The sequence below is a fragment of the Sapajus apella genome, unplaced genomic scaffold (assembly GCF_009761245.1).
Source record: "Sapajus apella isolate SASKATOON/1434 unplaced genomic scaffold, GSC_monkey_1.0 scaffold4, whole genome shotgun sequence".
NCBI classification, from domain to species: domain Eukaryota; kingdom Metazoa; phylum Chordata; class Mammalia; order Primates; family Cebidae; genus Sapajus; species Sapajus apella.
In genome coordinates this window covers 26,297,718-26,311,703 of record NW_022436944.1, presented here as the reverse complement: position 1 = coordinate 26,311,703, position 13,986 = coordinate 26,297,718, and the positions used below count along the sequence as shown (strand labels likewise).

The window sequence follows — 13,986 nt, the reverse complement described above, 5'->3', positions numbered from 1 at the left end:
GGAAGGAGTATGTGTTGATATAATCCCTAGCAATGGAGAAGTTGGCACATTTATCAAAGTTAAAAGTGCATATACTCTTTGACCTAGCAATTTCACTTGTTGATGATCCTACAGTTGTGCTTGCACAAGATTATTCATTCTGACATTGTCAGTAAAAGATTAGAAATCTTTTATTTTCCCAAATGTCGATATTAGTAATCTGGTTTTAAAGATTATGGTTTATCCCTACAATGGAATACTATACACCTACTAAAAAAGAATAAAGAAGCTTGTCATGTACTGATACAGAAAGATCTCCAAGATATGAGCCAAGTTAAAACAAAGTATGATATATTATGTAATGAGATACTTTTGATATAAGAAGAAAAATGGAAATCTATATTCACTGATTATATATTTATAAGAATGCTTGAGTATACCTGTTAGGATAAGCTAAGTTATGCTACAGTAACAAATTATTTAATATCTCAGTGGCTTATAGAGCAAAATTTTATTTATTGCTCATGCTTCATATCCATTATAGACAGGCTGCAGCTCTGATCCATACCTCCCTCACTGTGAGATGCAGGCTGCTGGACCAGCCCCTAAAGGAATGTTGCCAGTTTCATGGCAGAGAGAAATGGATGCAGCATACCATGAACTGGTTATTAAATCTTCCATAGGGTGTGAACCAAATAATATTTGTGTCCACATTTAGTTGACCAAGCAAGTAACATGACCACTGCTGAGTGCAACAGGGCAAAAACATATATCCTGCAGGGAAGGGTACCATAAGTCATACAGTCAAGCCTATTAACAATAAGGCAGACACGTATAAGTCTCCCATGGGAGGCGAAACAACGAATTGTGAACAACAATGCAGTTTGCCACTAAGGCACTAACATAACAGTGGGGACTTGTGGGATGGGACTGTGGAAACTGGGTGGATGCGAGATAGAAATAAAACGGATACTTTTCACCTGACACACACGTACATTTGAAACGTGAACATATTATTTATTGAAAAGAGTAAATAATTTTAAGTTAGGTAGCTACTTAAAAAAAAGACCTTTGTCTCCCTTTCCTCTGCCATAAGCATTTGATGCATAATCTGAATTCACAGATATGTTTCTGATATTTCGTTGATAGCATTTGCTAATAATTCTTGCTCAGAAGTATGTCAAAGTCAGTAATTCGGGGCAGTACAAGGGCAGTTTTCCCTGCCTCATTCAGAGAAGTAACTGCCATGGGGATATGGAGAGGGCAAGAGTCCATATCCAGCGTGAGTACCCAAGTGACTCCGTGGGGAGAATTGCCGCTGTGTGCCTTTGGTAAGTGTGGGATACCAGGGACTCGGGATAGAATGGATGGACAACCAGCCCAGGGCTGCCGGCAGATGTGTAGGCAGCAGGTGAGCACAGCTCAAGTGCTAGACAGCTCAAGTTTAGCACTTGAAAAGCAACACAAAAAATTAGATCTGAGAGAGAAAGAAAGCCACTAACTGAAAAATGAGCTTGAAGGTTAGAAGCTAAGAAGATGAGGCCTGGGTCAGGAGTGCAAGAGGAATTTGGGGAGCAGTTCAAGGTCAAAGACAAAGACAGCAAAAGGGGTCAGCACCCAAGTTCTGAGTGGTCCAGACCACTGGCTACCACAGAGCATGGGCCAGTGTTCACCAAGGGCTGGGCTGTGAGAGCACCATGGCTGGGTTTTCAATATTCAATCCAATGGCTCAGGCTGATATGACCAGGCAGAGTCCCTGGAAAGACCTCATAGAAGAAGGCTCCAAAGCCCAACAGAGAGTAGGAGGAAGTGCTTGAGAGTTTAAACACTATCATTTGTGCACACAACTGCATCAGTGGCAGATGCTCTGGAGGTGTTTGTTGTGACCTTTGTTGCCCTGTATAGACAGGAAGTGCTCCCGTGAAACCATGTATATCACTGACCATTCTCTACCACGATACTCACTTTTGTCTTCCAGTATCACTTCAACCCCTCACAGTCCATCCTGGTGATGGAAGGTGATGACATTGGGAACATTAACCGTGCTCTCCAGAAAGTGTCCTACATCAACTCCAGGCAGTTCCCGACGGCGGGTGTGCGGCGCCTCAAAGTCTCCTCCAAAGTCCAGTGAGTGGATGCTGGTCAGCTTGGGGCCAACTGAGGCAGCAGGGCTGGTCCCTTGGGAATGTTCCCTTGCAAAATAGGATTTGTCTTTCTTCAGCTGCCCTCAACTTCTGCTATTCTTATGGGGATGCCTCAGTAGATGTGTTCTTGTTTTCTTCTTAAGCAAGATGTTCTGTTGCTTTACCTCCTTGAATTCGCCTTTCTCTATTTTATTCTGTATCTTATGTAATGCCTAGAAGGTACTGCTTTCTATAAATTCTCAGAGAGCTGGGAATTTGAAGTGATCTGGGTGTAGGATTGAAGTGTTCTGATTTAAGGGCACAGTGCCTGGTACATAGGAAGTGCTTGGCAAATGTTTATTAAATTGAATTAAGTTAGCCAACGCAGCTATGTTAGAGTTCCTAAATCCTGTAGGTATGCCAGAAGAACAGGAGGCATGGTTCTCATTTCCAGGGACCAGAGTTAAATTCGAAGACACTGAAGCCTTTGGATAACTCACTCACTGGCCTATCAAATCGCTTCTCAGCCACAGCGGCTGCCTTAGAGGGCTGCTAGGAGGGGGATCCCAGGAAAACTCCCAGAAGGTGGAAGTGCAGTCATTCATCGCCCAGTCAGGAAAAGGACTCAGAAAGAGAGGAACAAGGGTGGGAAAGATGGGTCTGCTGACTGCCACATTGTTGACTCCTGGGACAGGCAGTATAAAGCCCACAGATGGTAGTTACATTCAGTAGTTCTAGAACAGTGGAGGAGTGCTCCACCCCTACAGGCTCAGGGGTAGGGAACAGGTACCTCCAGGTCGGCACCACATCAGAGTGAAGATGAGAACAGACTGGCCTGCGTCCTGCTCTGAGACCAGGCTTCTGCAAACTGAAGAAAGGTAGGGGGTGCTGTGGGGCTGGCCTGGCAGAAGCAGGAGAAAACTGGGAGGAGGCGGCCACCAAAGCTCCCACATTTTACCCACCCATAGAAGAGGAAGAGGATGGAGTAGCTCAGCCTGGAATCTACTCAGAATACCCTTTCCTCGGGAACTTTCCCAAGGCATGTAAGATGATGGCTGCCACGAGCTGAAGGCCACCCAGCACTCCCAGAGCATCTGTCTGACCCTGGGGTCCCCCGCGGTAGCCTACATCTAGATGACCAGGGGCAAGGGCCAATAACATAGTGCCCCCCGAGAGGTCTGACAAGAAGGTCAAATCAACCAGTGTTTACTGAGCTGAAACCATGATGCAGGCTTTGGTCAGCTTGTTTTCTCTATATGTCTGCATTTACACCGTTACTGTAGGACAATTATTGTTATCCTCATTGTATAGATGAAGAAACTGAGGTTCACAAGAGTCGAGTGCCTTCTTCACATTTACCCAGCCCAGGAGTGGCAGAGCCAGGCCATGGATCCTTGCCTGTCTCAGGCCTCGCTCTTGTGGCCACACCATTTTTGCCTCCCAGATGACTGTGTGGTGGTGTATCAGGAGAAAGGACAGTGATTACAATAGCAGTTTGCTCTCACACCTAGAAAAGGCACACTTTTGTGACATCCACATACAGACATATCGTATAAGTTGAGCCAGGAGAGTTTAGCCCTGGGGTCTCAATTAGTAAGATGGCTGTAACCCCCCAGTTAGACAACAGTTTGCTTACCAAATCCTAAAGCACATAACAAGCAGTTACTATCTAATTAATGTGGCCATTGATTACTTTGTTAAAGGATAACGGAAGGTTTCATGGTTACATGTTGCTCATATAGAAAATTCCCATTTCTCTCAGGAGCCAAACCTTAAAGACCCTAGATCACTAGTGGTTTTGATTATAATGCGGCTTTAAATGTGAATGCCTGCTGACATCCTCAGAGACTCTTAACCAGTCAGGATGCCTTGTTAAGAACTGGAGGTAGCAACCCTTGGTTCCTGGCTGTATGACAGATGGTTTGTTTGCTCATCAGTGCCATAACTAAGGCTGTTTTCCCAGGTGCTTTGGGGAAGATGTATGCATCAGTATCCCCGAGGTGGATGCCTATGTGATGGTCCTGCAGGCCATCGAGCCCCAGATCACCCTCCGGGGCACGGACCACTTCTGGAGACCTGCTGCCCAGTTTGAAAGTGCCAGGGGAGTGACCCTCTTCCCTGATCTCAAGATTGTGAGCACCTTTGCCAAAACCGAGGCCCCCAGGGACATGAAAACCACAGGTACGGGTGCATTTGAGGTTGTGGGGAGGATGGATCTTAATTTTTTATAGCCACGTGAACTCATACTTCAGAACAACAGCATTGTTCATGTAATGTATACATGGCATAAATGTGTACATGGAAGTGTAATATAGCAAAACAGACAAAGCTATAAACAAACCAAATGAATAAGAGGGGAATGGATGGTTTAGCAATGAGGGATATGAGGTTGGAGGGAAGGCATTTATACTAAACGGTAAGTAAAAAAAATGTAAGACACAAAGTTACATAGTACCTATACATAGAATGATGTCGACCATTTAAGAAAAAAACAAAAAACTCGGAAAAATGCCAAGAAGGACACATACCCCATGATAACAGGGTTATTCTCTGAGAAGCATTTGTTTCTGCTTCCCTTCCCTTTCTGCAATTGCAGAAATGTTCTATAGTGGGTATGTATTACTCTGATAATCAGAAGAAAAGCTGAAGATACATAAAGAAAAAATATAGCTGCATCTTAATATATACACCATAAAAGTTAGGTCTCATTCAGCAACATTACTCTAAGTTCTCAGGAAACTTTTAAGTTGTTATTTGCGACAACTTCATGATTGGGAAGGTATTTCAGCGGAAGAGGAGTAATGTGAGTGATCTACCGAAGAGAAACACTTAGTTACTGAAAGCTATAGTATATGCTACGGGAGGGGGGGAGGGAAGGAGGGAAAGCAGGAAATGAGCAAGGGAGGGAGGGAAGAAAACCACCTTTGTTACTCCGAGGGATCCAAGTCTACAGGGGAAATATAAATTTGAGAACTGTCCTCTGCTGCCTCTTCCAAGAGAATATTTTCAACTCTCTCCCCTCCCCCTTCCAAAAGCCACTGCTAATGATGTGCTGGTGCCTGTGGTCCTCAGTCCCCAAAGAGCCGCTGCTATAATAATCCTAATTACCCATTGCCTTAAACCACCCTGGGTCCCTAGTGACCAGGGTACTCAAGAGACAGCCCTTCTTAGCTCATAAAAAATAGATGATATTTTACCACCTGCCCAGGCAGAACAGTTTCCTAGTTACAGGCCAACGTGCACTAGGTTGTGTGATCGTTCCTCTTCCCCTCTTCTCATTTGTGGCAAAAATCAGATGGAAATAAATAAGAGTCTCTGACCTCAGTGGTTGCAAGTCATGACCAAGTGTGTCTGGATTTGCTACGTCTGACACCAGCATACAGGAAATGTAGGGAAGAGCAATTATCTGGGTCCACGTTTCACCTCCTGTTTATGAGAGGTACAGGCAGGCACATAGCCAAGTGTCCAAGAGCTATTATTAGTGCCCTTAAATTTTTACTCCTATTGTTGTTGGAATGGTCATTATTAAGGATATCTTAGACAAGGAGGATAATGGCATTTGCCACCATTGCCACTGGCTCCAACATCAACTGCTGCCCCCACTGAGATGCTCTTTATGCTCTCAATACCAAAGAGAGGAGATTCCCCCAACATGGGCACACGCGTACACACCAGACACACACCTCTGTCAACTCTGTGTTAGTTAACACCTTTGCTCTGCTGACTGGATGGAAAGTCCCTTTCCTTCTCTATCTTTTGATTCCTGGCAAACATCTCTGCCTTCGGTACCTCCCCAAGGTGGCTCCCACCACCACCATTATGACACTCCCAACTGCTGGTGCTTCCCTCAGCATACATTTTTTAGCCCTTGGTGGTGATTTCCTGTTTATTAAACCAGACCAGGAGACCCTGAGGGCTCAACCATGGCCGATTTGCCTCTGGGTCCCTGGACAAAGCACATTCCCTTCCACACAGTGGGAATCAAGGAAACTGCAGATGGAAGGTAATACCCACAACGAGAGAGAACCATGAGAAAATGGCAGCCGTGACACACTCTGTGACACATTTCCTACCTCACAGAGCTCTCAGGCAGCCACAGTGGGAGGTAGGAACAAGGCCAGTATGACCAGATCTGACAAGAAGCCAGCAAAAAACCCAGAAACTGTGAGAAGGCCATCTGAAATAGAGATGCACATACAGTATTGCTAATTATAGACCTTCTCTTAAGTGTATGTTATTGTGCTTTTAGATTTTGCTGATTATACACAAAACCATTGTGATTGACAAGCATTTCAAAATTAAGATGAAGAAATTATTTATAATAATATATATCTAGTGAGAACAAAAATATTTTGGTATTCAAAAACTTAAAAGATAATTATTTAAAATAATCCATCTTCAGTGAATCCTTTCTTAAATTTCTATTTTAATAAATGTTTTATAACAAAGTATATTTAGTACACTTTGTAAATAAGCATACATATTTAAATTATCTCCCTTCACAAATTTTGCAATAAAAGTGCAAGATCAAAACCACTTGAAGACAACTAGCCTATCATCAGTAAGATGGGGATAATAGTGCCCCTTTAGTGTCTATTAGGATTATATTTGCAGAGTGCCTGGCACATAGCACACGCTTCATAAATACCAAACACCTTCTTCAGATGGAATTTTAATTTGGGACTGCCAAACTCTGCCCAGCATTCAAACACTCGGACATTTCTTTGGGAAATTCAGAGTCATACAATCAGGCAAGGACAACTTGACTGACCAACTTGCTAATGTGCTCCCCTGGGAGCACCTTAATTAATTAATTTAACAAGTATTGATTATTGGTTATGTCACATTGACTTAATTGATTAATTAACGATTCAGCTCTGTTTGAGCAAGGTGTAGTAGTGACTACTCCATGCTCGTTCCTGGGTTAGCCACTAAGGATTCAATCATAAAAAGACAGTGCTTCTGTCCTTCAGAACCTCAGGTGGTCGGGGGGACAGACTCACTATAGCCACAAGGAGAAAGCTATGAGAACATGGTGGAAGGCCACTTTTCTCTCCCCAAATGAGGGCTGTTGCTTATTGAGCACCTACAGTGTGCTTTAGACACTGTTGTCAATTATCTCAAGACCTTGCCTTCCTAACAGATGAAGAAACTCAGTGGTAGGTAGTTCCTCTAACACTATGAGCTCCTCAGTGACAGAGCTGGTATTCAAATCACATCTTCTGGCTACGGTATTCATGCTCTTCCCACTAATTCATGCTACGCAACCTCAGGGCTGTCTGGACATCTGAGCAGTGGACATAGTATTTGGGATCACACAGACTCTGCTCCTGACCCAGCCTTAACCTGGGGAGCAATAACAGAGGAGGAAGATGATTAGCAAGGGTTGTTTTCTGAGCTGTTCCTCATGCCTGCATTTCCCATGTCTGTCTTCCTACAGCGCCCAAATCAGAAGTCTTGGAGGAAATGCTTCATAACTTAGATTTCTGTGACATTTTGGTCATCGGAGGGGACTTGGACCCAAGGCAAGAGTGCTTGGAGCTCAACCACAGTGAGCTCCACCAACGACACCTGGACGCCACTAATTCTACTGCAGGCTACTCCATCTACGGTAAGGCCACACTCAGCCCCCTCTGCCCCAAGTGTGTCCTCCTAGAATGTCCTTGTCCAGGGAGACATGGGTGAGACTGAACCTGTGAAGGAGCACTGTGAACCCCCAGGGACCATCAGCTAGAAATCCTTGGCCTCAAGTGTGGATTTCTAGACCCTCCTTTGGCGAGTTACTCCAGCGTCTTGAGGACTGGTCCCACATTCCCACTCCTGGGGAATTCTTCTGTAGAAGTTAGATGGATGCGTTTTCTTACAATGTTTGATCTCAGCAAATGTCACAGAAACTTCTAGCAGATTGAAGCAGTCTGTATGGAAAGCCTATGCATCGGTGTAATTTTGGCTCCTTAGAACTTCTGCACGTTGTCTGCCCATAATAGCTTGAGCTCTTAGCCTCAACAAATTTACAAGACCCACAAGGTCTTGTACTACAAGCCCCACCCTGTCTCCTTCTTCTCTTCCTCCTCCTCTTCTGCCTTCTGATGACACATGTGGTCTGTTGGCACAGGTGTGGGCTCCATGAGCCGCTATGAGCAGGTGCTGCATCACATCCGCTACCGCAACTGGCGTCCGGCTTCCCTGGAGGCCCGGCATTTCCGGATCAAGTGCTCAGAACTCAATGGGCGCTATACTAGCAATGAGTTCAACTTGGAGGTGAGTGGGTCTTGCCATTGTTAGGGAAGCCAAGGCTCACCCAGTCCCTTATTCATTCAGAGCTGCTGTAACTGACCCACCTGCTACTGCTGGTCAATAGCACCTCTCCCGCTCTTCCCAGGTCAGCGTCCTCCATGAAGACAGAGTCTCAGATAAGGAGCATGTCAACCACCTGATTGTGCAGCCTCCCTTCCTCCAGTCTGTCCATCATCCTGAGTCACGGAGTAGCATCCAGCGCAGTTCAGGTAGGGTTCCCAACAGGAGGGACCCTCAGGACATGAGGTAGTCATTGTGACTCAAGACTATTCACTAAATAGGCAGTTATGCTGTAGCAACCATAGGTGCCCAGAACTGAGGGAGGGAGCCCAGCAATGGAGAAAATGTGTCCTCCCTCTGAGGCACTCACACTCCTACTAGACAGTCAATAAGTAAACAAAAAGTTACACAACACACAATAGTGGAGGTCGTCGGTACAAAGGGCTGGGACAAAATTTGAGGCCCAACTCAAAAAATCATTTCCTGCATGAAGCTTTCCATAAGCCCTTTACACACACTCACACACACGTATGTACCATATTACAAAGTCCCCTGCCCAAATTTCTGTTTGAGCACTTGCCATATTGTGTTACCACCTGGTGGGCACTTGTATCTGTTTCTACTAAACTCTACAGTGCCTGGCTCTGTGGAAGTTTCTTTATAAGTTGAAGGGTAAAGCCAGGAATAAAAGATAATTTGCATTTAATGAGCAGCTATACTGCACCTATGTGGAAACACATAGATTATTTAATTTACACCTAGCAATTATCCATAAGATAGGATTTGTATGCCCATCATAGAGGTGATGAAAGTGAAGCCCAGACAGGGTAAGGTGCTGCTCTGGAGTTCCACAGCTGGGAAGTGGTAGGGCAGACTTTATCCTATGCATGGATGTTTCATTCATGCTCCATCACAAGACTGAGTTAGGCCTTTGTTCAACATGTCATGCGAGTTCCTTCCTTGTTTCAGTGGTTCCAAGTATTGCCACGGTGGTCATCATCATCTCCGTGTGCATGCTTGTGTTTGTCGTGGCCATGGGTGTGTACCGGGTCCGGATTGCCCACCAGCACTTCATCCAGGAGACTGAGGCTGCCAAGGAGTCTGAGATGGATTGGGATGATTCTGCGCTGACTATCACAGTCAACCCCATGGAGGTGATCCTCACACAGGGCTGGGAGTTCCGGGTGGGGTGCTTCTCTCTCTACCCAGCTCAACCCTTCCTATGCTTAAAGCCGGTCCATGTCCCCTCCTTCTGGAAGCCCTGCCCCATCTAGTCCAGCTCCACTGATTCTCCCTTTCTCTGAATTCCTCTAGCCCTTTCAACCTGAACAGACCATACCTTCCCATCAACTACATTCTCTGATTTATCATGTATTAATTGCTTTTACCCCACAAACAGAACCAGAAATTTTTGTTAAAGCAAGCAAACACCATGAGGTAGCTATGCCTTGCTTCCCCCATAGTATTTAGCTAAGAGCTGACTAACACCAAGGGACTCAGTATTGAAGCTTTGATTAACTAACAGTGCAAATTAGATGTCTTTGCTCCATACTGCCTAAAGAGTTCACTCAAAGGCTCAGAACAGATTAAAACAAAAATATAGCAGCAATGCCTGCCATTTATTGAGCCCCCATTATGCCAGATACTGTATAGGATGCTCTAGTTATACCACCTCATTTAATCTTTTGACAACCTATAAAACAGAAGTCATCATCTTCATTTGCCAAGGTGGAAACCAACTAAGAAAGGAGAAGTAACATAGTCAAATTAACACAGCCAATAGTCAAATTCAAGGTTTGATTCTCAAGTCTCTATCTTTCCAGTTAGCCAACAGCACCCAGAATTTATCCATGAGTGTCAAGGGAAGAAGTCCTCTACATCACGCCCTTTGCCCATGGGTCCTGGGTGATGGTAGACACACACTTAGAAAAGGCAGGGGAAGATGATCACCCCAGCCTGGTCCCCAGTTTCCACCTCAGTTGGCCTCACACTCCAATTTCAAAGCCAGTGTGCTAATGTGGCTCAGTTTCTCCAAGCATGTACTGTAGGTACAGTGCCATAGAGACTCCAGCATCTCCATCTTCAAAGAGCTGAGCTTTGAGTGTGGAAAACAAGACCACTCTATCTGGAGCGGTCTGAGGACAAGGCAAGACTGTGCCTAACAAGGCCAACCTTGTGATGTCAAAAGTCAATGAGCTTGAGTAGGAAAAGCCTTCAGGACGACAATGTTCAGAAATAAAATTTTGTTGGAATCATCCAAAAGTTGGATGGGGGTGGGGGGAATTGGACTGGGAAGAGGGATACAGCCTGAGGACATAAGTCAGAGGGTGAGCAGCAAGCATGGAAAGTGATGACCAAGACATTTGTCCTTTCCGAAGGAACATTTTTGAGAGGACACATACCTGAGTCTTTGCTTAGAAGACCTTCTGCTTCCAGGGACAGTGCATGCACAGTTGAAAAGAGACAGAAGCTCTCTTTTCTCTCACTGAGAAGCAAATTGAGAAGCAAACACTTAAGGCTTGGACAACTCCATTTAAATGGGCTCCTGAAATGCCTGAAACGTTCAGTAAATGATGGATAGGATTGGCTTAAATGTCCAGCCTATCATTTATACACAATAGTCTACCTTGAGTTCATGACTTGGAATTTGCTGCTATTTCAGGCTTTTGCCTTGAATCTTCTAGCTTCCTTTTTACCAGACTTCCCTTCTGGGAAGTCTGTCTGCAGGCTGAGGAATTTAGCACTAAGAGAAGAAATTCCAAGGGGCCCTAAATGTTTCCTTAATCGATGGAGAAACATAAGCCCAAAGTGGCCTTTGCTCAGCCCCTGATGAGCATTTCATTTCTCTCCTTGATGTCCAGAAACATGCAGGACCAGGACACGCGGAAGACGAGACTGAGGGAGAAGAGGAAGAAGAAGCAGAGGAAGACATGAGCTCCAGCAGTGGCTCTGATGACAGCGAAGAGGAAGAGGAGGAGGAAGGGACAGGCAGAGGCAGACATGGGCAGAGTGGAGCCAGGCAAGCCCAGCTGGAGTGGGATGACTCTACCCTCCCCTACTAGTGTCGAGGGGTCTGCCTGGCCCACGTGTCCCTTTTGTAAACCCTGACCCAGTGTATGCCCACGTCTATCATACCTCACCTCTGATGTCTGTGACATGTCTGGGAAGGCCTTCTCCATCTTCCTGGAGCCCACCCTTTAAGCCTTGGGCACTCCCTGTGTCCCATAGGGAAGTTCCAAGAAGCCCAGCATGGCCATCAGTGGGGACTTCAGGGTAAACTTTCTCCCTTAGACCCCACTGCTGCCCTGAGCTCCCCAGCATCCTGTCTACCTGTCTGCAGAGTCTGCCTTTGCTTTTTTCTGCAGGAAAGAGGTCCACCCTTGTGTCGCTCATCTCCCCAGGCTCAGAGTCCCCAAGGCCCTGGGGTTCCAACTCACTGTGCGTCTCCTCCACATAGACCAGCAGGTCCTCCTATGCTTACTCCAGGTTGCTTTATACAGGGAGGGTGGTTGAACTTCACACACCTAAGGTCTTGGTGCTTAGCAGTTTAAAGGAAAGTTCTTGTAGAGGCAGAACTAAGTTTACAGGGGAAAGTACACACATTCTCTCTCTCTCTCTTGCTCGCTCGCTTGCTCCTTGGCTTGGAGAACCTTTCCCTTTGCTTCTTCCTGAGGCCACATAAGCTTATAGGAAAAGTCCTAAACCAAGAATAGGTCCTTGGCCACAAGGAGGGTCTGATCCCCCACGAGCGCTATCTGAGCCTGGCTGCCTGGGCACTTGCTGCAACCATGCAGCTGCCCTGCCAGGGACACTCACCACACGGAACCACAGGGCCTGGGAGGCATTCCACACAGGCACTGCTCCAGGTGACAATTACCACAATCCTAGAGCCACAAAACAGAAGGAAATGCTGATGAGATCACAGGTAGGCTTCCTGGTGGGTGGGGTGGGGGTGGCTGGGCTCCCCCAGGACAGAGGGGACCCTGAAGTTGGCAAGGCTCTCACCACTCAGCCTCATTGTCCCTTATCTTCTGTTTTACACTATTTTCCCACTTGAGAAAATACACACTCTCTGGATGTATTTGAAACGCACAAGCTCCACTGAGTCTAAGACGAAAGTTTGAAATTTAATTGCAAGGAATTAGAAGCATATTTGCAATCAAGCAGCTGCTGCTTCTACTCATAAACAGAGGAACACTTTGGATAGGGAGCAAATGTATCTGGAAACCTAATTTCTTTCTTTTTTTGATAAGGAAATCTTTTTCATCTCCATCCTAACATGCACACCCTGTGAAAAGAATTGTTTCTATAGTAACTGGTCCGTGATCTTTTGTGGCCAAGAGAATAGCAGGCAAGAATTAGGGCCGTGACAGAATTTCCACGAAGCTCTGAGAACATGTTTGTTTCAAATGTCTCAGGTTCCTCTTTGTCATCGGTGTGTACGATCTGTCCCCATTCTCCCACCCCTCCCCAAGCTCATACCAATTGGTTTGGCACAGGCACAGAGCTGGTCCCAAGTTAAGTGGCATTCATGTTAAAAAACAAGTTCAGAATCTCAGCCTCTTCCTTGTGTCATCAAAACAGCTGAAGAAGGAAACTACTGCCAATGACCTCTAGTCTGACCTCCACCCAGTGAGGACCCATGGCAGGTGTTTTCAACTTTCTGATTCATGAGAACGACCTGGTGCAGCTTTTCCCACCTCCTAAAATGTTTTTTTGCATCTGTTCCTTCCTTTGGACCTCACAATCCTGTGAAGTAACTGAGACATCTGTTGTTAGACACATTTTTGTGATGAGTAAAACGACGCTTGGTGATTCAATGTTTTGCTCAGAGTCATTTTAAAGTGTAGACAAGACCAGACTCCCCAACTTCCACTCCTGGTCCAGGATTCTACTTATAGGTATGCACCTAGTAGACACTGCTGCATACCTACTATGTGCTAAGCATTCTACCAACAGCTGTGAGAAAAAGAAAAGCTGAATAGGATAAGCTCCTCCCCAACAGAGGGCTTTATATTTGCAGAGGGGAAAGAAGCAGACCTACAAACTACACAAGAGACAAATGAAGACAAAGAGAAAGGGAGAGGAGAAGTCACAGGAGAACAAAGACATGGTAACAAACTTAACCAGTGCTCTTATTTTTCCCTTCTTAGGGAAAAACACTGAAAGAAGTTAGGGTTTTATATTCATTGGATGGAAATAGACATTTCTCCTATGAATTCTCCCAACCAAATAGCCCTTTTCTATTAGACTGTGTCTGCACATCCGCAAGGGGAAATGCTGTAGGACTGATTAGTTTTCACAGTCCCACTTAAATTAAAAAAAAAAAAAAAAAATTCTTTATTTGGGCATTTAGGAGCTGCTGAATTCCCCAGAATCGTGGCAGCAAAAAGAACACTTCATATGTTCAAAACCAATTTCTTTGGAATTCTATTTTGATTTTAAATATTTAAGTCGAGTGTTTGTGAGAACTTTGCTTGGTCTTTTCAGTCTGGGTGGGTAGGGAAAGTGTTCCTCATGCCCTCCGGGTGTCTGCCTTATTCCTAGTTGAGAGTGCTGTTAGGGGAAATCTTTGTATGTTTTGATA

At 45.3% G+C, this 13,986-nt stretch overlaps 1 protein-coding gene across 1 annotated transcript in view; it reads left to right on the top strand.

The window, feature by feature from the left end:
* CLSTN2 (calsyntenin 2) overlaps positions 1-13,750 on the top strand; it is a 657,536-nt gene extending 643,786 nt beyond the window's left edge. The window contains exons 11-17 of the mRNA XM_032264861.1: positions 1,958-2,106; positions 4,066-4,283; positions 7,543-7,713; positions 8,218-8,363; positions 8,485-8,608; positions 9,369-9,553; positions 11,261-13,750. Coding sequence (XP_032120752.1) covers positions 1,958-2,106; positions 4,066-4,283; positions 7,543-7,713; positions 8,218-8,363; positions 8,485-8,608; positions 9,369-9,553; positions 11,261-11,461 — 1,194 coding nt within the window. The 3' untranslated portion in view covers positions 11,462-13,750. The remainder of the gene's footprint in view (positions 1-1,957; positions 2,107-4,065; positions 4,284-7,542; positions 7,714-8,217; positions 8,364-8,484; positions 8,609-9,368; positions 9,554-11,260) is intronic.
* The last annotated feature ends 236 nt before the right edge of the window (positions 13,751-13,986 follow it).